Source organism: Leopardus geoffroyi, chromosome A2 (genome assembly GCF_018350155.1).
Source record: "Leopardus geoffroyi isolate Oge1 chromosome A2, O.geoffroyi_Oge1_pat1.0, whole genome shotgun sequence".
NCBI lineage: Eukaryota > Metazoa > Chordata > Mammalia > Carnivora > Felidae > Leopardus > Leopardus geoffroyi.
This window is the reverse complement of record NC_059331.1, coordinates 76986363-77007680: the sequence shown is the minus strand read 5'-3', so window position 1 is coordinate 77007680 and position 21318 is coordinate 76986363. Positions and strand designations below refer to the sequence as shown.

Sequence of the window (21318 nt, the reverse complement as noted above, 5' to 3'; positions counted from 1 at the left end):
GGAGCCTGATGTCAACACTCCTTGTGGCAGGTTCTTTCCTGAAGGAAGGTCTGAGTAGTGTGTGTGTGTGTGTTCTATACATATATATGTGTGTGTATATACATACACATATACAATGTGTATTGCATTTTACATACGTACATACACATACAATCATATTACATCCAACATGATATATATTGTTAATTTTACATCATTTCTGTCCCCTCTGCTAAAATACAAGCTCCATATGGGCAGAGATTTTTGACTATGTTGTTGTAAAACAGTGCTTGATTCATAATAGGCAGTCAATCAATATCTATTGAATGAATGAATGAGTGGATGAATGAAAGAGTAGAAATGCTTTGAAATCTAATGGTCTTACTTTAACATTGGTACAAACAGTCTGCAAGCATCCTAAGTGGCTAAATCCAGCTACTGTATTTAATTAACTGGAAGACTCAGCATGAATGGATGAGTGTTCTGGTCAAGGACTAAAAACTCAGTTGAGAAAGGAACATCACTAAATAACACAAGATAGAGAGGAGGCTTCTGTTGAATTGCACTGGAAATAGTCTGTTTTACCAGCAGGTGCAATACGTCAACACTCACATCATTTCAGAGTAATCTGGGGGTAGTCATCAGAAAGGAATTTAGTTTTCCTGCAGCATATACCTGAAGGTAATAATATATCACAGGCCTGTGATACTCTCTGAAGTATCTCTTCAGTTCTAAAACTTCTAAGCACATCTAGAGTCTAATTTTATTAAGTTCTTCCAGTGTCCTTATAGTGTGGCTCCTCCTTTGAGTTTAACTCCCTAGGCTAGCATCATCACGGCGAAGATTGGACACTGTGGAATGAGCCTCTTTGTAGCAGGGGCTGATGGGAAGAAAGAGGCCCGTACTGGAAGGTGATGGACTTAATGTCCACACCCAGCTCTGTTACCAACTGTGGGTCTAAAAAGTCACTTTACTCACCAAATCTCAGTTTCCTAATATGCACACTGGCAGGACGGTGCCTGGTCCTCCTACCTTTTTCTCCCACATTAATAGGCAAAATGAGTAGCGTACATCTTCCTACTATGGTGGAAATTTACGGTGATTCTTCTTTTTTTTTTTTTTATGTTTATTTATGTTTGAGAGAGACAGAGAAAGAGTGTGAGTGGGGGGGCAGAGATAGAGACACAGAATCTGAAGCAGGCTCCAGGCTCTGAGTTGTCAGCACAGAGCCCAATGCAGGGCTCGAACCTCACAAACTGTGAGATCATGACGTGAGCCGAAGTCGGACGCTTAACCCACTGAGCCACCTAGGTGCCCCAAATTTATGGTGATTCTTTTGGATCTTGTACACAAAATGAAAGTGTATTTGCTTAGTTAGTTAACATCATCAACAATTAAGTAACGTCTTCTACCAGAAGCTGTAACCAGGAATAACTCAGGCTCTGAAGAGAGGGGAGCTATAATGGTTTCTGTTCTATTAGTAATGAACCAGAGAATGCCAGCAAATATCTCTGTAAGGAATTTCAATCACACGTGATAAACTACTTCAGAAATGGTCGTGAAATTGACCAGTGACAAAGAAAATGACATGACATACTTATAATAGGGTTATTGTTGTCATCGCCTGGGGTCCACGACAGCTGAACACTTTTGTCGAGTTGATCCGTCAATTCTAAATCAAAGGGAGGATTTGGGACATCTGTAGACCGAACATACACACCACGGTTAGCCATCCATCCTTATGAGGTTGTCTTTTACTTACTTGTAACACCATTCACAGGGGGTGCATCTTAAAGACACAGCACACTTAACGGTCAAGGAGCATGCAACGGAAATGAAGTGCCAACAGCCGAGGTTGCTGGGAACACACAAGCCCACCCAGGACAACCCATCAATGAGTTCTGCTTGCTTCTTTTCCCAATGAAACCGAATCACGTGTGACCAAAACCAGTGGGGAGGGCCTACGTGGTTCACCAGCACCCTCGATGTGTCTTCTCATAAACATGAAGGAGCGCAGACAGAAAAAATAACACTGAAGCTTAATTTCTAATAAATGGGAAACAGAGAACGGCAAATGCTGAAACACAAATACAGGCAAGCACAGGGACTGCTGATTAAGAAGGCTTAAATGTTCTTTCGGAAACGCGGGAAGTGATCGATTTTGGAGCTCCTGGAGAATATTTATGTTTTTAAGGGAATTCTAAGATTGCTGCTCTGTAAGTAGCCCTCAGCATGTGTACCTCATGCAGATACTCAGTACAATGGTCGGGCACATGGGGACACGGTGTGTTTACCCTCAGAGGACACTAGGGTACAGACACCTGTTGGACGAAGGTGTCCCAGAGGCATGTCCGTTTCTTCTAAAGGTACTTCCGAGATCCAGAGAATTTACATTCCCCTCTGGGCTCTTTCCTGACCTTGCTCTTGGGCGTGATTGTAGCCCTTGGGGAACCAGAGGCCATAAAACTATGGGCACTGCTTTCCCACCAGTAAAGAAACAGTAAATGTCTACCAAGGGCAGTTCTACAGCGTAACTAAGGATACTCTGCAAAATTCAGCTGAGTTTATGCTGTAAAATTAATTTTTGTATTTACATGCTGACTAAAGATGAGGGTTCTTTAATCAAAAAGAGTTCTGGAAATAATTTCTGATTTATTTTCCAGACTCGGAAAAATCACACAACTTGGAAGTGCCTTCATGTTGGTCCTCCTTTAGTGATTTATGTTTCTTAAACACAGTGAGTTGGTTTTCTCTAAGACAATAGTCAAATGTTGTTCCAAACAGCCATTGTTTTCCTATGTAAATTTCTCGAATATGGAATCCCAAAACATTTATGTTTCCAAAACAACTTGCAGTAGATTGAAATGAAAACCTAATTTGTGGAATGGTATTTGAGATATTTTTTTTCATTCTGTAAAACGTGGATGGCAGCTTTTGAAAAAGCACCATGCTACTTTACAAGGGAATCATATCAAAGAGGGACTTCTATCAATTGAGATGACTTTAGAATAACACATGAAAGGGGAGCCTGGGTGGCTCAGTCGGTTGAGCATCTGACTTCGGCTCAGCTCAGGATCTCACGGTTCACGGGTTCGAGCCCCGTGTCGGGCTCTGTGCCGAAAGCTCAGAGCCTGGAGCCTGCTTCAGATTCTGTGTCTCCCTCTCTCTCTGCCCCTCTTCTGCTCATGCTCTGTCTCTGTCTCTCTCTCAAAAATAAATAAACATTCAAAAAAAATTTTTAAAAACTGGATGTTAAAAATTTTTTTTTAAAAAAAGAACAACACATGAAATATTTAGACATGAGCGGTAATACATTCAGTGAAGCATTCCAGAGCTATCATGAAGAAATGATTCATAGCAGTGAATGGGGAATGTACCAGAACACCAGACAGAGCCCTTTTCCTTAAAGAAACACAATGATGTGACAGAGAAAAGAAAGTATTTTTTTTTTTTTTTTTTTGCAAATGTGGACTTTTTGACAGAAAATAGAGAAAGAAGACTCATATTAGTTTACCGTAAATAGGAGCTGGAGTTGGAGTAGGAGCTAGAAAGGACATTAATATAAAGGATTTTAATCAAAATTAGGAATGGAAAGATATAAGATAGCACAAGAAGACAAAGACTGAACATGATTCAGATTCTAACGCTAAGCTGTGCGCTTAGCTGTGGGACACAGCATCCATAAACATGCAGTCACAACTTGGCGGGGTGGGGGGGGACGGGGAAGTCCTTCAATTTTAAATAGAAGTACATTATTTCACCCAATTTTCTTATAAAAGTATCACTAATATGCGCAAGCATCATTTTATTCCAGCGCCGCTACATTGGTGTATTTATACTGAAATTACTGCCTTCAAGGCATCTTTCAAAGAAGAAAAATGTCCGTATTTAACTGACCCACACAACTATGACACTATATCAAGCAAACATTTACTACTGAGTTTTCCTTCCAGCCTAACACGGGGCAGCAGTGGTGCCCTGTGTGTCCCCACTCTTACCGACAACGCTAAGCACAGCACTGGCGGAGACCATGTCTAGAGTTGTGTTGGCCACGCATGTGTAGGCCCCACCATCGCTGTCCCTCACATCAGCTACCTCCAAATGGTCCTTGTCAACAGTGAACCTGCAAAGAAAACATGTTCAGAGCAGCTGAAACAGACATCCAGCCACACATGACGGATGGTTGCGCTGCCGGCATGGAAGAGGCTCTGTGAAGTGGAAAACAGAGAAAGATGGGGCGGCTGGGTGGCTCAGGTGGTTGAGCGTCTGACTCTGGATTTCAGCTCAGGTCATGATCCCACGGTTCGCGGGATCGAGCTCCGCATTGGGCTCCGTGCTGACGGTGCGGAGCCTGCTCGGGATTCTTTGTCTCTTCTCTCTCCCCCCCCTGCTCATGCTCTCTCTCTCCCTCAAAATAAATAAATAAATATTTTTAAAAAAGAGAGAAAGATGATATAGATTTGCAGCTCATTAGAGCAAAAATCCAAAAAATATGTATCACTTTGATAAAGCTTAAAGTTGGAAGACAGAGGGGATTAGAACCCTGGGTTGGAAGGGATGTCAAGTTGTCTGGTCTGAAGGCTTATCAAGCACCCTTCTGCAGGTTTAGGCACTTCCTTCAAGACCAGGGGCACCCAGAGGTGAGGTGGGGGCAGCTGCAGTTACCCTTACTAGTGGGCTTTCCTGCGGCTTCTGCTGCTAAGAAACATTCAAACACCACCCATCCAGCTCAATTTCCAACAAAGTGTGTATTTTTAAATAATTTATTGGGGTGCCGGGGTGGCTCAGTCAACTGAGCATCTGACTCTTGATTTCTCACGGTTTGTGAGATCGAGCCTTACATCAGGTTCTGCGCTGACAGTGTGAAGCTTGCTTGGGACTCTCTCTCTCTCTCTTTCTCTCTCTCTCTGCCCCTCCCCCACTTGTGCTCTCTCTCTTTCTCTCAAAATAAATAAATATTAAAAAAATAATTTATCACTTACCGAAGAAATTTTCTGCCATTTTTGCCACATGCATAAACTCCCACAGGAGAAAGTAAAAGCCAAGAATGGTATCGACTTTATCACAAGAAATAGGAAGACTGAGACCAACAAGCACCATGAAGAGTTCTCTAGAGGTTACTAGCTGGCATGAAAAATTAGTAGGTCAAGAATTCATGTAAATTGGATTCATGCATGATTTTAAGGAGGCTCCATAAATCATTAACTGTCTTTGCAGGGAATTTCCAAGTTAAAACTTTAGCCAGCTTAACTCGACAGTCATTTACTCCTACTTTCTTCTCATCTTTAGCAACTCAGATTCCACAAATAAAACTGGCCAGCTGGAAGCATAGAATTACATGGAAATTCTGGGTATAGAAGAGAAGGCCACCTGGGTTTTTTGGGGGGGCCATTAAGCGACAGGCACTGTTTGGGCACATTTGCAAGCAAACCACAGAAAGCATTCCCACCAGCACACAGCATTTCTTCCCGTAGGGGGCGATGCTTGTGAGCCCTGGGCCAGCTAGGATTCACATAGTCAGCTCAGCACCCATTCTGTCAAATTGACGCTTCACCAGGAAGACAGGTATGAGTCTGATTTCATTCCAGGCTCAAGGACTGCTCAGGCTCTTTTAGATACCTGTGGGTTCCCCCCCCCCTTCTCTTTCTATTGGCTTTAGGTGAAAGCAAAAGAAAATTCCCTCTCCACATAAAAACCAGTGTCCTTTAAAATACCGACAAGGATTTAGACACACTCTGCTGATTAAAGCGATCGTATTTCTGCTTATTTGTAGAATGGTAATGAAAACATCTGTCGAGACTTCACTGCACACAGTAGAAGACAATGGAAGTTATCCAAGGCCTGAAAGGTTTTTCCTGTCCTGAATTGCCCAGGAGACCAACATGCAAAGATACAACAAACATTCTCAGGGTCTATTTCAATAACTCGATGCCTTCTTAGGTCCAAGCATCTTGCAGCGGGGAGAAAAATGTACTTTTTTTTTTTCTTGGAGAGAGCAGATTTCAGACACTTTAGAAACATCTCTGCTAAGTCACTCTACAATAAACCTTTAGTTCAAAGCCGCTTAAAGAGACGAAGAAGAGAAAGGAAAGAAATGGTCTTCAAATACCTTCCGTCACTGGGCAGCTCACCGTTGTCCTTCAGCCACGTGATGGTGAGGGTCAAGGTGTGATCGTGTTTCACTTTGCATTCAAAGGACACCGTGCTCCCTCTTTGCACTACTGCATATTCAGGCTGCTTAATGATCCTGGTTGGATCTGAAATTTAACTTCCGTTATCCATCGCCAAAGCTGAAGAATTTGCTCAAAGCCACATAATACGTGAAAAAGCTTCATCACCTCTGCCTTACCTTTGATTTCTAAGTGAACTTCATTCTTTGCCATTCCTAATTTATTCCTTGCAACACACGTGTAAGTTCCTGTACTGTCCTTTTGGGCCACAGGAATTTCCAAAGTTCCATTTTCATGCAAAACATAAATATCGTCACGGAGCGCACTACCCTTAGCTCCCTTGAACCTTCATTACAGAGAGTATCACAAAGGGAATAAAAAAATCGTAATTTGAAGTCAGACATAAAATGCTACATTCAAGGTCAACACATGATGGTCTGCATTGTAGTATCAAGTTCAGAGATGTTTGGAATCTGCACAAGACATTCGGAATTGCATGCCTGTAAGTCAGTGGGGTCAATGTAAGGCAGGATGTAAAACGGGAAAATTTAATGAGAAATGGTGTGGAAGCATTAGGGTGACAACGCAAAATACTCAAATTCTAATTTTCAGTATCAGAGATTCATATTTCATAAATACATCACTATCTATTCTACCTCTAAATAGACGATAAAACAGGCAAAATGAAGACTGAGCTTTCTGACATCTCCTCCCTACTGGGACTTATCTGTAAGCCCGTCTACAGGCTACAATTCTAAAATGATCTCGATTGGAAGATATTTGATTTGAATTCTAAAGAGACTTTTGATTCGTATCAATAAGAACTTATTCGGGGAAGAAAGACAATAGAGCATGGATGCAAAGTATGTGTCCATTCAACTTCCAGGCTATTGTCATTCAGAAGTGGGGACTGATAAAAGGGGTGGGGCAAAGTCAACCTAAGCTAAGCGTGACCTCACCAGGACACCGGTAAAAGGATACCAGTGAGCGTGGATGGATCCAAATCAGGAAGCTCGGGTGGGAGGGGCACTAAAAATGAACACTGGGGAATGAATTCTGTTTTTGAGCTTATAGGACCCTTCTCTGACCCCAAATGATATTCTGTTATCAAGGAATGTCCCCAACCAGCTCTCCAGCCAGCATTCCTTGTGAAGTCTCCAGTCACATTCCTTGTGAATGTCCGTGGCATTGTAACATACAGGAGGACCTTCAATTTCTAAAAAATACATTTCCAGGGGCACCTGGGTGGCTCAGTCGGTTAAGCGTCCACTTCTTGACTTCACCTCAGGTCATGATCTCATGGTTTGTAAGTTCAAACCCCGCGATGCTCTGTGCTGATAGCTTGGGATTCTGTCTCCCTCTCTCTCTGCCCCTCCCCCACTTTCTCTCTGTCTCTCTTTCTCAAAATAAATAAAAAAATAAACCTAAAAAAATGCATTTCCAGATACCTCTGTGGTTGACAAAGTGTGCTGCTAAACAGACTGGACATGTGGTAGGTATTTAGCACACAGCAAGTAGTTATACCTGTTTATGAATGAATTTCAGAATAATAGTATGATGGAATCTGCACTGTCTGTTCTCTGACTAAATGAAAATCCAACACACAGAGAGATTTGAAGGCTTCAGCCAATGTAAATATTAAAAACAAATAGACGGGTGCCTGGGTGGCTCAGTAAGTTAAGCGTCTAACTCTTGATTTCGGCTCAGATCATGATCCCAGGGTCATGAGATCGAGCCCCACATCGGGCCTGCACTGGGCATGGAGGCTGCTTCGGATTCTCTCTCTCTTTCTTCCTCTGCCCCTCCCCTGCTCTCACTCACTCTGCCAAAATAAATAAGTAAATAAAAATAAACAGAGCCACGACTTACCACTCAATGGTAGGAAGAGGAGACCCAAAGAAGGCACAATCTAGTAAAGCAGGCCTGTTTGCAATGACCTGATAGAGTGTATTTGCAGATGTAAGGATTCGTGGTGGCTCAGCTGAAAACAGTTTAAAATGGTAAAGTAAATATTAAAATAAAATAAACATTTCGGCCCGCCTAAATGTATTTGTATTGTATTGCAAGCTTATAGTAAAGCATTATCAGTATGCCTCTTCCTGAACATTCTCTAGCAGGACACCACCGGTCAAGGTGGAGAAATGCACATTTTCTCCTACCTCTTGTCACATGTCTTTCTCAGGCACAGTATTTGAATGATCTATTTATCTCTATCTCCTACTGTACTGTGAGTCCCTTACAGGCAGGGAATGGGACTTTTATTGTTTTCTCCCCAGAAACTAGGTCAGTATCTGGCACAAAAATAGCAGTCAAGTACATCTTTGTTAGCTGATGGGCCCATCCTAACCTCAGGGTTAGAACGAGAATGAATGGGTAGGGGTGGTGGCGAGCAGACAAGGCGGCAGAAAAGAGCGAAGTGTGGGTGACCGAAACACAGAACCAGAAATCCAAGCCTCCTCCTAAACATCCACCAACATTGTAATTGTGCTCAGCTCTGTGTGTGATTTCCTGCCCTTCATTTCAAGCATGAAGGACAAATACCAAGTCCTGCTTGGCTTCCTGACTTTAATTTCATTTGAAAGGGAGCCTACTACGCTTAAAGAGTTGACATATAATTTCTGGCACCGTGAAAACAATCCTCACATAAATTTTTTAACAAACTTGATGTCTTGGTAGTTTTTGTCCAGCATGAGAAATATCATGATCACATAAACCAACCATTTCATGCAGCACAATCAAATTTGGAATTAGGGAGCTGGGCTGGGGGGTCGGGGGGATAGTGGGGGGGGGTGGATGATGTACCCAATGATCATCCTTGGAGGAGGGATTAAAAAGCCAGGCAGAAGCCCCAGGGCTCACACTGCAACAGAAATGAGAACATAAAGTGATTGAAAATTGTAAAGGCAATTTGTGTCCAGTGCCTTGTAAAAAAGAAGACACACGAATGGCCAACAGACACCTGAAAAGGTGCTCAGTGTCACTCCTCATGAGGGAAATCAAAACCACAATGAGATACCACCTCATACCCTGTCAGGGTGGCTAAAATCAAGAAGACAAGAAACAACACGTGTTGGAGAGGATGCACAGAAAAAGGAACCCTCGTGCACTGCTGGTGGGAATGCAAACTGGTACAGCCACTCCGGAAAACAGTATGGAGGGTCCTCAAAAAACTAAAAATAGAAATACCATATGATCCAGTAATTCCCCTATTGGGTATTCACCCAAGGAAAACAACAACGCTAGCTCGAAAAGATACATACACCCCTATATTTATCGCGGCACTGCTTACAATGGCCAAGACACGGTGGGGTGCGGGGGTGGCTCAGTTGGTTAAGTATCCAACTTCAGCTCAGGTTGATTTCATGGCTTGTGAGTTCGGGGCTCTGTGCTGACAGCTCAGAGCCTGGAGCCTGCTTTGGATTCTGTGTCTCCCTCTCTCTCTGGCCCTCTCCCGCTCATACTCTGTTTGTCTCTGTCTCTCTCTCTCTCTCTCAAAAAGAAATAAACATTAAAAAAAAAAAGACATGGAAGCAACCTAAGTGTCCATGAATAGACAAATGAATAAAGTAAAAGTGTGTGTGTGTGTGTATATATACGTATGTGTGTGTGTGAAGTATTACACAGCCATAAAAAGGATGAGATCGTGCTATTTCAGACAACATAGATGAACCAAGATGGTATTATGATAAGTGAAATAAATCAGACCGAGAAAGACAAATACCGTATGATTCCATTCATAAGTGGAATCTAAAAAAAAAAAAAAGAATCAAAAAACAAAAAACAGGATCAGAACTGTTAACTAGAGGGAGCTGATGGTTGCTGATGGGGATGGGAGTAGGGAGCCGGGCAAAATGGGGGAAAGGGAGAGGGAGATATGGGCCTCCAGTTATGGAATGGGTAAGTCACATGAATAAAAAGCCGAGCATAAGGAGCAAAATCAATATTAACAGCAAAGCGTCAGGACAGATGGTAGCTACGTTTGTGGTGAATAGAAGCATGAAGTATAAACAAGTATAAACTTGTTAAATCAGTAAGTTGTACACCTGAAACTCATGTAACATTGTGTGTCGATGACACTCAAACAAAACAAAACACCAACCATTTCGGAAGATGTTTCAGTGTATCATAGTTTTCTAAACATATTGCTAAGAATTGATGAATAAATGTACATCTGTGATTAGGATAAAGGCCAAACATTATGATTAATGATTTATTTTTTAAAAATCAGAATCATGAAATTGTTATTGAACTTCCCAGTTCCTAAAGATGGAACAGCAGGAACATCCCATTACTAAAAGCAGATGAATGCTATTTTCCTTTGGAGCATTTGACTGGGAATGGAGCTGCCTGACTATCCGGTTAATTATCCAATGAATATATTTTTAAAATTTTTTTAATATTTATTATTTATTTTTGAGACAGAGAGAGACAGAGCATGAAGGCGGGAGGGTCAGAGAGAGAGGGAGACACAGAATCTGAAGCAGGCTCCAGGCTCTGAGCTGTCAGCACAGAGCCTGATGCAGGGCTCGAACTCACGGACTGTGTGATCATGACCTGAGGCAAAGTTGGACGCTTAACCGACTGAGCCACCCAGGCGCCCCTATCCAATGAATAATTGGACACTATAAGAACTGTGTTATAGGAGCGCCCGGGAGGCTCAGTTGGTTAAGCGGCCACCTCTTAGTTTCGGCTCAGGTCATGATCTCAAGGTTCGTGGGTTCGAGTCCTGCGTCGAGCTCTGCGCTGACAGCGTGGAGCTTGCTTGGGATTCTTTGTTTCCCTCCCTGCTCTGTCTCTCAAAAATAAATAAATAGATATATATAAAAAAAGAACTATCTTATGAAAGAACATCAAGGCCAGAGTATAACAGCCTTCGTGGCAAGGTCTGTATCTTATCCACCTTCATATACCCCATCTAGCTCTCAGTCCTCTGTGTGTTGCACATGGTAGGTACTCAGTATATTTTTGCTGAACGAATGGAAGACTACAGCAGTCATTCACTGAACTTGTCATTTCTGTAATCAAGGGAGCGCTTACCCAGCACATTTACAAATGCGTTTGCCAGTAAATATCCGTATTCGTTAGAGGCGTTGCACTGATACACTGCACTTGATCTTTCTTGAACATTCGAAAAAATAATGGTATCGCCATCGATTTTTCTGCTGGGGTCATCAGGGGCAACTGGGTGTAAAAACAAAAAGCACGTATTTATTCCTCTTTGCTTAGAAGATGTGCAGTTTGAGGTCTGCATTATAGTAAGTACGACAGAAACACACACGAATCTAGGTATGTGCAATAAGGAGGAGGAGACTGAGAACCCAGGCAGAAACCATCATTTTTCTTCCTCAGATTTTAGTTATCATGTGTCAGCATAGGGTTATGCTCAATACTCATTTAGTCCTGAGTGGATTCAGTCCGTAAAACTGAATATCATATTTGAGAGATCCGGCAGTGGGGGGAAGCACAAGTTAGGTGAAAACAGCAATACAAATTCAGGAAGGCGTTGCCTTTTCACAAAGAAACTGTGGTTCTTTACGAAGAAGTGAGTTAATTTATCGAGAGGAGACAGCAAACGCTCATTGAAAATACAGAAACCCTCTAGCCCATCCAAACCTGTGTCTTTTACGAGCCTCTCGTTGACATAAATAGATAAATAATAAATAAATACCTATAAATATAAATATTATATATATTATTTATATATGTTATATATATTATTTAAATATATATTATATATATTATTATTATATTATAAATAGAAATATTATATATATTATTTATACTTATATATAAATAAATAAATACCTAAAATATAAATAAATACCTATTTGTTTATAGGTACATACATAAATATACAGGGCCAATAATCAAATGTGCAAACATTTCTTTTCCTGAATCGGAAATTCCTGAGGCCGAAACAGATTATGTGAAACTTCTCTTAAAGAGAGTGTTTTTTAGCTAAATCTCTCACTCTCAAGTATGTTAAAAAACAAAAAAACCCAAAAATCAAAACCAAAAAAAAAAACCAAAAAACCAAAAAACCTAGAAACCAAAAAACCAAAGTCAGGACCAGGACTGATCCTTACTGCAGTGGAATGAGAGTACCATAATAGGTGAGAATTTAGTCCAGACCACGCCTAGCAATGTAGAAGTGCGGTGTTCCTGGAGATAAATGTCCTTCTGAGAGTGCTGAACCTTAGGCTGTGACCTTACACCGCATTAAAAGCACACTGAAAGGGTTGACAGGTACTGGCCTCAGCACACTGATCCAAATCAACACTCAGTGACAGCACTCTTTCTCCAAAAGCCGTTCTTGCAACTTGACCCACTTAAGAAAGAAGCCTTTGCTTCCATTCTAAACACCATTTTTTTTTTTTCTCTTTGATGACAGAAAAGAAGATGCGCGTCTAAGACATACTTCTCACCGCGTTTGGACACTTTGATTCCTTGCAAGTCTCAAATGTTTGGTTCATCGGTGGTTTATTAACTCACTTTCATACAAATAAACAGAACTATAGTTACTCATCCTTGTTTTAGTATGTGGATCTGGAGTAGTGTGCTCATGCATGCTGTGTTTGTTTTCCACGGCTGCTGTAGCAAGTTACAAAATTAGTGGCTTCAAACCACAGAAAATTTACCGTCAGACCGTTCTGTATGTGGTTGTTCGACACTCCGATCACAACTAATAGCTAATTTGTAAAATCACCTTAGATACTCCAGTTAACTCACTAGTGATGGGGGGATGCCTGGATCCTTTGAGTTGGTTTCTTAGCTCCTTTCTGCTGCTTATGACTCTGAATATTTCAAAATTGCCTTAAGAAACATGCTCTTCCAACCAGAAGATAAATACAAGTTCTAATCCCTCTAACAGGGTAAAGACTGCATCAATACATGACAGCAGAGGACAGAAATGTCACACTGGCCTAGGAAGCAAACTATGGCTGTGGCAGGCAGCCAAGTACCCTGAGAATGCAGTATACCCCGGGGCCACCAAGGGTATACTTGTCCCAGACCCCAAGTCTAGTATCACTGGGGCCTTTCTGACTCACCATCCATCCAAGCAAAGCTTTTGGAACAGAGCAGGGTTTCTAGGATCTCTTTCTTTGTCAACTATGCTCAGCAGTTTTGGACCCAGCACTTGGGCACTCAGTGTTGGGCCACACTGGGGGACTCTCAGTGCCCACCATTCTGACGGCACCTCGGTGGACACTGTAGGCAGCAGGGGGGCCGGTTGAGTAGTGTCTGGGCATTTCAGACAGTGATGATGCTCGGGCAGAGCCCTGGCCTGAATCTCTCTGGATGTGTGAGGAGAGCTCTTCACGTTCCTTGAGTGTATGGACCTCTTAAAAGTTACACCACCATGTGATATTTAATGGGCATAGAGCTCCAAGTTTGCAAGATGAGAAAGTTCTTGAGGTCTGTTCAACAGTAATATGAATGTACTTAACACTGCTGAACTGTAGACTTAGAAATGATTAAGATGGTAAATTTTATGTTATGGTTTGTTTTTTTTAAACTATAATAAAAATACATCATCACGAACTCGGAAGACCAGCTCAACTAATGAAGCCAGGAGGACAATCTTCCCTCAGTGGGAACTCATGAATCACAACATAAACCATTTTAAAAAGCGTTTTTGTAGCCCGCTCTTGCATTTTTATTTGCTGTCAACTCATCTCAATGCTATTCTTTACCTGAAAGGCATCTGACTGTACCTGCCTTGTTGCTGCTTAATGGAGCAGTCTTCAAATATTTATTTTTTGGCAAGGTGTTTAGGAATAAAATAAATCCTTTAGGTAAGAGTAGGGAATAAGCTAATATCTCGCCACGGGGATTTGGGCTACATTTTCCTTAAGTACTTTAACTAAACAAACACAAACAAACCCGGGAACTGTCGCAGTGACATATGGAGGCTCAGTCGGTACTGGATAAAGAAGAAAATTGCTAGTGGAGAGATACTGGAAGCCCTTGGATTCTGTGTGCTGGCTACTGGATAGGAGTAACTCTCCAGCAACCAAACCCCAGTTATCCAAAGGAATAACGGTTAATTCTGGGAATAAGCAACTTCTTTTGCTATCAATGAACAACAAAGAAAGAAATTTGAGCATAGAGGCATCATGTACAATTTAGAGCCCCGAAGATAAGGTTCAGAACTGGGCTGATATCTTTCCAACAATACATTCCTTTATTCCAACTGTCCTGACACAGCTGGCCAAACCTAGAAATGCTTCCAGCAGTTACATAATGAGAATGATAATTATTGCCACCTCGTATGTGTAGAGAGCACTATCAATTTAACAGATAGTCTTGTGTCTATTGCATCATTTTATTTCAAAAAGAACTTTATGCAGTGGATTAACTAGAAAGTACGTGCACTTTGGAGAAGAGAAATTAGAGACTGGAGCACCTGGTGGTTTAGCATGAGATGACGGCTCAGATTTTCTGAGTCCGTCTACTTTATAAACATCTCCTTGAAATCTGAACATTTGGCCATGATGGAGATTTTCCTTCGTCTGCTTCCTCCATCCCCCAGAAGGGAATGCCAACTGAGCCCTTTACTTTGGAGAAAAGGGAGAAGGGAGATGCCTTGGTGGAATCTGGGGACCAGCCTGGACCAGGCCTGCATGCCCCTGGCAGCTTCTCCTGTGCTCCTGGCTTTCAATCTCTCCGTCTGATGTCAGCCAAATACAGAAGTGTATTGACCTTGGACGTCGTCTTCCTGATTCTGGTGCTACTTTCACACCCTCCCACACACTGCAGGTCACACAATAAAATCAAAGATCTCTTCCAGGGCCAGCTCTGTACGTCTGTGTTCTTTGCTCTGACTTCTGTAGATTGTTTTAAAAAATATTTTAGGTAGTTTTAGGCAAATTCCATACTTAGTCTGGTCTGGTTTTTTGCTTCAAGGAACATTTAAAGCAACCTGGCCGGTCCTGGGAGGACAGAGCTTTGGAAGAGTTTGCAATTAGACCCAGACACTTTTCTGAGTTAATTCTTCCAGTTTTCTAAGACAGTAGATTCCAGTTCTGAAATGCAGTCACAAATCGTAACGCAGTACTCTGTTAACAGAGCCCTAGTCTTACGCCTCCCTCTCCGTGATGCTGATTCTCCTTCTGTAGGGTCTATGTGCCCTTGGCAGCCAGGGCCTGCTGAGCTAGGAGATATCACTGTCCTTAGGTGACTGTCCACAGTCAGGAGTGGGGAGGCAGTGTGTCTGGTAGAGTGGTCCCCTGTTGTGTTGCACCTGGTGGGGACACTGCACAGCTCCTTGCATGATGCTGCAGAGACAGGGCCGTTCCCTGACCCTCACCCTCAGCAGCTGCCTGCCCTCCCCGCTGCCCCCCCCTCCCCCGCAAGGTTTCCGCAGCTTCTCAGGTGGAAGGGTGTTCTTGCCAGATGGCCTATGTTCCCATTTAATGTCCGGGGTCTATTCTAGGCCCCCTTGAAGGTCAGGAATCCTCACCAGGCCCATTCTGTGCCTCCATATACCGCAGCTGACTGCTCTCCCTTGCCAACCCTGCCTCTCCGCCACCCCTCCCCCTCCCACCACCGCTCCCTCGTTGCTGGAAGCATCTACAGGTGCACAGCTCAACAAGCTGCAGATGAGAAAGAAGCCCGTCTCCCATGTCCTGAATGGCTCCCAAACCTCAAAGGCAATTCTGTTTAGGGGCCTCCAGATTCATGGGCTAATTATCAACCAGGATAGAAAGGGCAGAGGCACAAAACTCCTCAAACTTCTACCGACTGTTTGACAGTTTTCTTCCTCACATACTCCTTCTGTTGGATCAGGGGAGGGCAACACAAGGTGGAGACACGTAGGGTTCGCTTTGAACTTAGCTATGCAAGACTCAGCAGAACTGGGAGATGGATCAGTTGCTGGGGGCTAGTAGGGAACAAGGGGGCCCTGTAGTATCGTTGTGCAGAGAGCTATGAGGGTCCCCACCAGGTGCCTCAGGCCATCACCTTTCAACAATGAGATTCCACACAGTAACCCATGCACTTTCAGCCTGGCCACCAGATGTGGAGAGAGCCACCATTCAGACACTTCATATCACCTTGGTATAAGCATATGGCACCTGTTCCCGGCACCACGGGGCAGCCTGGTGGGCAAGGGAGGGCCCTTGCTTTGCTGCCACGCTGCATGGTGTCTCTCCCCGCTTGTGGACCAGAGGGACTGCTCTGAGGCACGCCAGAGGTCGGGGGACCCTGGGTCTGTGGGCACCGTAGAATCTTGATCCTAACTTTGCTCAACTCCTTGCTGTCCTTCCAGTGGGGACTTGATGCATACTTTCGGGATGGAAGAAATGAACTAATTTGGAACCTGATTTGGGAGATTCTGTTCTAACTCTTTCTGCTCGGGACCTAATCAGATGGTCTGGGGTTCTAGAGGGCCTAACTTATATCTCAGGGCCGCCGTCCTGCGCCTCCCCTCCCCAGGCAGGCCTTTCCCAACTGCTGCTCCCCGCAGATAGCTCATTTAAAGGGGTGTCTACGAATGAATTTCAAAGCCTTTAGTACGACTGGAGCCACAAGGCTCCCCGAGAGACGCTGCCTGTGCCAGGTTTGGATGGACTATGAACCATGGATCAGGAAGGGGTTTATCTTTCCAACCTTCCCTAGCTCCCTGGTTTTTCCGCCGGGGGGTGAGATGCACAGCCCTGGCCACTTGTCAGTCCCCCTGAGGCCAGATCTCAGGTGTGCAGTTAACCTTCCATAAAGGGCACAGAACCCCCTAGCTGCACGATGTGCCGTCACAGTACTGAGCACGCCCCGTCCTTTCTTGCCACTGTTTATGCATTCCTGAGCAAATCAGATACCGCACCATAAAACTTCTTCTTTAGGTCTGGGCTGTATGCCTACCGTCTCTGTTTTCTCTCCTGGCAACAGCTTCCCAATGCACAACCACAAGGTACTCTCTGCACTTCTTCCTGATCCTGATCGTGGTTAAAACTGGGAGTGGAAATATCCAAGCCCCAGCCCCTGGCCTCTTTAGAATCTGTGTTCTTCCTGGAACATACTTCCTTTTACAGTAACCACAGACTGTCTGTTTTAGAGTATCTGATAAGTGCTGTGTAGTGTGACACAAATTCATAATAAACAGCATGGAACGGGGAGCTCTTACGTGGTTTAGACCCACAGTTGTAAGACCCTCATAGTGAGAAATGGGGACTAAGCCATTTAATATCTGCTGGTAGCTCTCAGATCCATCGCAGGGTGAAGACTCTTTCAGGAAAGCCAGTTTAATGGACCTTTTGGTCAAGTAAAAGTAGAACAAATTTTTGATTCTGGCTCAGAGGTAATGAGGAGCAAAGGTGTTCTACTTCATAAGCCTGAAGGTTGTCTTCATTGTGACTCAAGAATATCGTTGCATGGGTGACTGGGCGGCTCGGTCGGTTAAGCGTCTGACTCTTGGTTTCAGCTCAGGGCATGATCTCATGGTTCATGAGTTCGAGCCCTGCCTTGGAGCCTGCTTGGGATTCTGTCTCTCCCTCTCCCACTGCCCCTCTTGCACTTTCTTGCTCTCTCTCTCAAAATAAATAAAAATAAACTTAAGAATATCTTTCCAGATTATACTATTGGCTAGGAAGGTGATCTTGAGTCTGGGTTTTAAACAAAAGCTGATTGTCTCTCTCTCTCTCTCTCTCTCTCTCTGGGTGTAAGAGAAGGTGTGAACTCCAAGAAGGGGAAAATGTGCAGTCTCCTGCAGGCAGCAGTGGGTGGTAAGTGAGGTCGGGGGAACAAAGAAGACCGAGTGGGATCTCTGTGGATGGCTGTGACTTAGGAATCTGTGAGCAAGGAGATACAATAGCCATTTTAAGTTTGTTTGTTTGTTTGTTTGTTTTTTCTTTGCCATAACCCTCAAGCCTTCTCTCATCTTCAAGCCTTTAACCAGGTTTTATAAAACTGGCCTTTGCTGTGCTAGAAGACCAGAGGACAGGACTGTGGCCACACTCTGGGGGACTGTTCTGGGTGGCACGGCAGCAGGCTGGGGAAGCTGGCTTGAGAGCGAGCAAGCTGGGAGCGGTCCAGGAAAGGTGGTGACCTCGGCATACTTGGGGAGGGAAAACTTAGCGAAGATGGAGTGTCCAGCATACAACCACGGTCGGGGGACCTGTTCTTTGAAGGGCTCTAAACAGGACAGCCTCTGAAGACCACAGAACTTAGGAACGTCCCGGCTATGCTTAGGAATGAGAACTCTTTAAATGACAACAGCTGTGTTTCTTCTTCTCGCCACATCCCCCGGCTCTATCCCTAGCCTTCCCCGCATCTCCCTGGACTCCTACAACATTTCCTTGAGCCACTTGACATTTTAAACGAAAAAGATAATCTGAGCTTTTCAGTCCTGTTTATTTCTGACCCTGTCATTCTTTGTAGGGCCCACGTAGAACATGGCGAATATTGCCAAGTCCCCATCAGCACACAGCATCACGTTAAGAGCACAGACTATTCGGTCCTAAGGACTACCCGAAGGTCATAAAATAAGCATTGAGTCTGGGTTTTAAACAAAAGCTGATTGTCTCTCTCTCTCTCTCTCTCTCTCTCTCTCTCTCTCTCTGGGTGAAAGAGAAGGTGTGAACTCCAAGAAGGGGAAAATGTGCAGTCTCCTGCAGGCAGCAGTGGGTGGTGAGTGAGGTCGGGCGGGGGGGCGGGGGGCGGTGGAAAGAAGACCACACACAGCTTCCTTCCTTAACCACCGGTATTTCACCCTCCCACTGTGTTCCCCGCTGAGACTACAACCAGAGCCAGGCGAGGAAACTTACTTTCTATTGGGACGCCATTCGATAACCAGCTGATCCTGGGCTTGGGGTTGCCGTTAGCTCTGCAGATCAGCGACCCATCCTCTCCCGGGGACAGTACAAGATTTTGAGGTGCCAGGATCCAGTATGGAGCCGCTTGATTAAGGAAAGAAAAAAAAAACCCCACAAAACTTTCAATCATACAAGTATTCTAGCAAATTTAGTATGTCGAACTATTTTAATAATAAAGAATAAGTATTTTGCAAAACATCTCTTAGCTTCATTTGCTTAAGAGTGGGTAGATTTGTAAGCGATGTCCCAAAGAACACTTGAGATTTTCAAAAGAATGTTTAAAGAGATTCACAGACGACTGTGTATTGTTTCTAGACCCTTGTGCTACAAATGTCATCTCGTTTTACATTAAATTCATCAGGCATGAAAGAGGTAACAGATTTCACAAAAGAGGCAGAGCAATTTACAGTACAGAGACGTGTTGAGAAGCATGAATTTAAGTTCTGAGTCCTGTAGAATACACCTAATTATAAAACCAGGAAGCAAGTCAAAAGACTTCCCACTTTCGAGAAGTCACAAAGCCAGTATAGAGTGTTCCGTGAGCCCTTCACCCAGCTTTCTCTAGCGAGGTCTTACATAACCATGGTCCAGTTATCAACACGAGAAATTAACATCGGTACAATACTATTAGCTAAACTACACCCTCTGTTAGGAATTCTCCAGTTCGTCTACCAATGCCTCGTTTCTGTCTCAGGACCCTGTCCTGGACGTCACATTGTGTTTACTTATCCTGTCTCCTTACCAGTCTCTTCCCATCTGCCAGTTTCTTGGTCTTTCCTGGTCTTTCATGACCTTGATACTTTTAAAGAGTACTGCTGATCAGTTGTTTCGTAGAATGTCTTTCAACTTGGGTTTGTCTGACGTTTTCTCTACACTGAGGTTTGGGGTGAGGGTCATTCCCATCTTTCAGGGAATACATGACACCAACATGACTTCTCGCAGTTTATGGTAACCTGGCTTACTTGGTTGAGGCCATGTCTGTCACATGTCTCCTCTGAAAGTGACTATCCACCTGCTTTCCATAATCTATTTATTAAAAGTGAGTCACTAAGTTCAGCCCCCACTCAAGGGCAGGGCAATTCAGTTCCATCTCCTACCCAAAGGAATGCTAAAGAATTTGTGGACATGTGTTAAACCCCCCTCCGTAATTAAGTTTCGGGGTGTGTGTGTGAGAAGAAACACTTTGAGGCTATGCAGATACCCTATTTCTCCTTCAAGTTTTATCCACTAATCTCAGCTTTCATTACTGGCTCTTGCCTGCAGCAGTTATAACCATGGAATTTTAATGGCGATTTTCGATTTCCCTCATTCTTTCTACAGTTATGAAGCAGAATTCTTCTGTGAGGAAGATTTGAGGGAGAGAATTTTTAACCGGCTTGAGATGCATTATAAATAGTCATGTGAAGAGCGTCAAGGTATTGGGAATGTTGATATAAATTTACACTTATTACTACTGAAGAATATAATCAGAAGCATATTTAACTGAAGATTTACCAGTTCTCATGAAGGCAAGAGCAACACATCTGAAACAATTATATACCTTTGACCGTGACAGAAATGGTATGATGGATTGCTCCTAATGCATTTTTGGCTATACACTGGTAATTTCCGGAGTCTGCTTCTGAAACCTGAATAATCTGCAGAGTTTTCTTAAAGTTCCTATAAAATGTCCGGTTGGTGGGTAGCGTGCCGTCCTCTTTTATCCAGTAAATGACTGGGGTAGGCCTGAGAAAATAAATAAATGCTATAACAGAGAAGTTCACCTAATTGCTTTTGAGGGTGAATTTTCATGCAAGTTTGTAACAAACTGTTTGTATAAAGATCATGAGAAATATAAAGACACTGTAACTAGCATCACACTGTTATAAATAATACCCCCCCCCCCGCCCCCGGTGGAGGTGGTGGTGGGGGGTGGCACCCGGGTGGCTCAGTCTGTTAGGCATCCAATTCCTGATTCTTGATCTTGGCCCAGGTCAGCATCTCACAGTTCTGTCAGTTCAAGTCCCACGTTGGGCTCTGGGCTGACAGCACAGAGCCTGCTTGGGATTCTGTCTCCCTCTCTCTGCCCCTCCCTGGCTTGCCTGCTCTCGCTCTCAATAAACAAACAAACAAACAAACAAACAAACAAACAAACAAACATTGAAAAAATAATGCTCAAAACCTTGTATTGGAGTCCATAAGCTACCTTTTCACACAAGCAGCCCCATGCTAATTATGGCGCACCACAAATTTTGACTTCCCTGATTCCATGAATGTGCTGGCATAAGTGACTTCACTGAAGGGACCTAATTATTTTCTGCAGAGCTCTGATCCGTGAGGCACTCTTGGAAAATTTTATATGAAGGATCAATCAAAAGTGT

General features: G+C 43.5%; 1 protein-coding gene across 32 annotated transcripts in view; it reads right to left on the bottom strand.

Moving 5' to 3' along the window:
- The window catches only part of NRCAM (neuronal cell adhesion molecule), a 287175-nt gene that overhangs the window by 37709 nt on the left and 228148 nt on the right, over nucleotides 1-21318 (bottom strand). For 22 of the 32 annotated variants that reach the window (XR_006716213.1, XM_045494397.1, XM_045494401.1 and 19 more), the window contains 9 exons: nucleotides 20499-20683; nucleotides 18911-19042; nucleotides 11187-11330; nucleotides 8019-8130; nucleotides 6329-6495; nucleotides 6089-6236; nucleotides 3978-4102; nucleotides 3494-3523; nucleotides 1577-1678 (listed from right to left, as the gene is read on the bottom strand). Coding sequence is in view for 31 of the 32 variants with exons in the window: in XM_045494397.1 (XP_045350353.1) it covers nucleotides 1577-1678; nucleotides 3494-3523; nucleotides 3978-4102; nucleotides 6089-6236; nucleotides 6329-6495; nucleotides 8019-8130; nucleotides 11187-11330; nucleotides 18911-19042; nucleotides 20499-20683 (1145 nt within the window). In the remaining variant the exon portion in view is untranslated. The remainder of the gene's footprint in view (nucleotides 1-1576; nucleotides 1679-3493; nucleotides 3524-3977; nucleotides 4103-6088; nucleotides 6237-6328; nucleotides 6496-8018; nucleotides 8131-11186; nucleotides 11331-18910; nucleotides 19043-20498; nucleotides 20684-21318) is intronic. The other 10 variants (XM_045494405.1, XM_045494417.1, XM_045494416.1 and 7 more) reach the window with 1 other exon arrangement.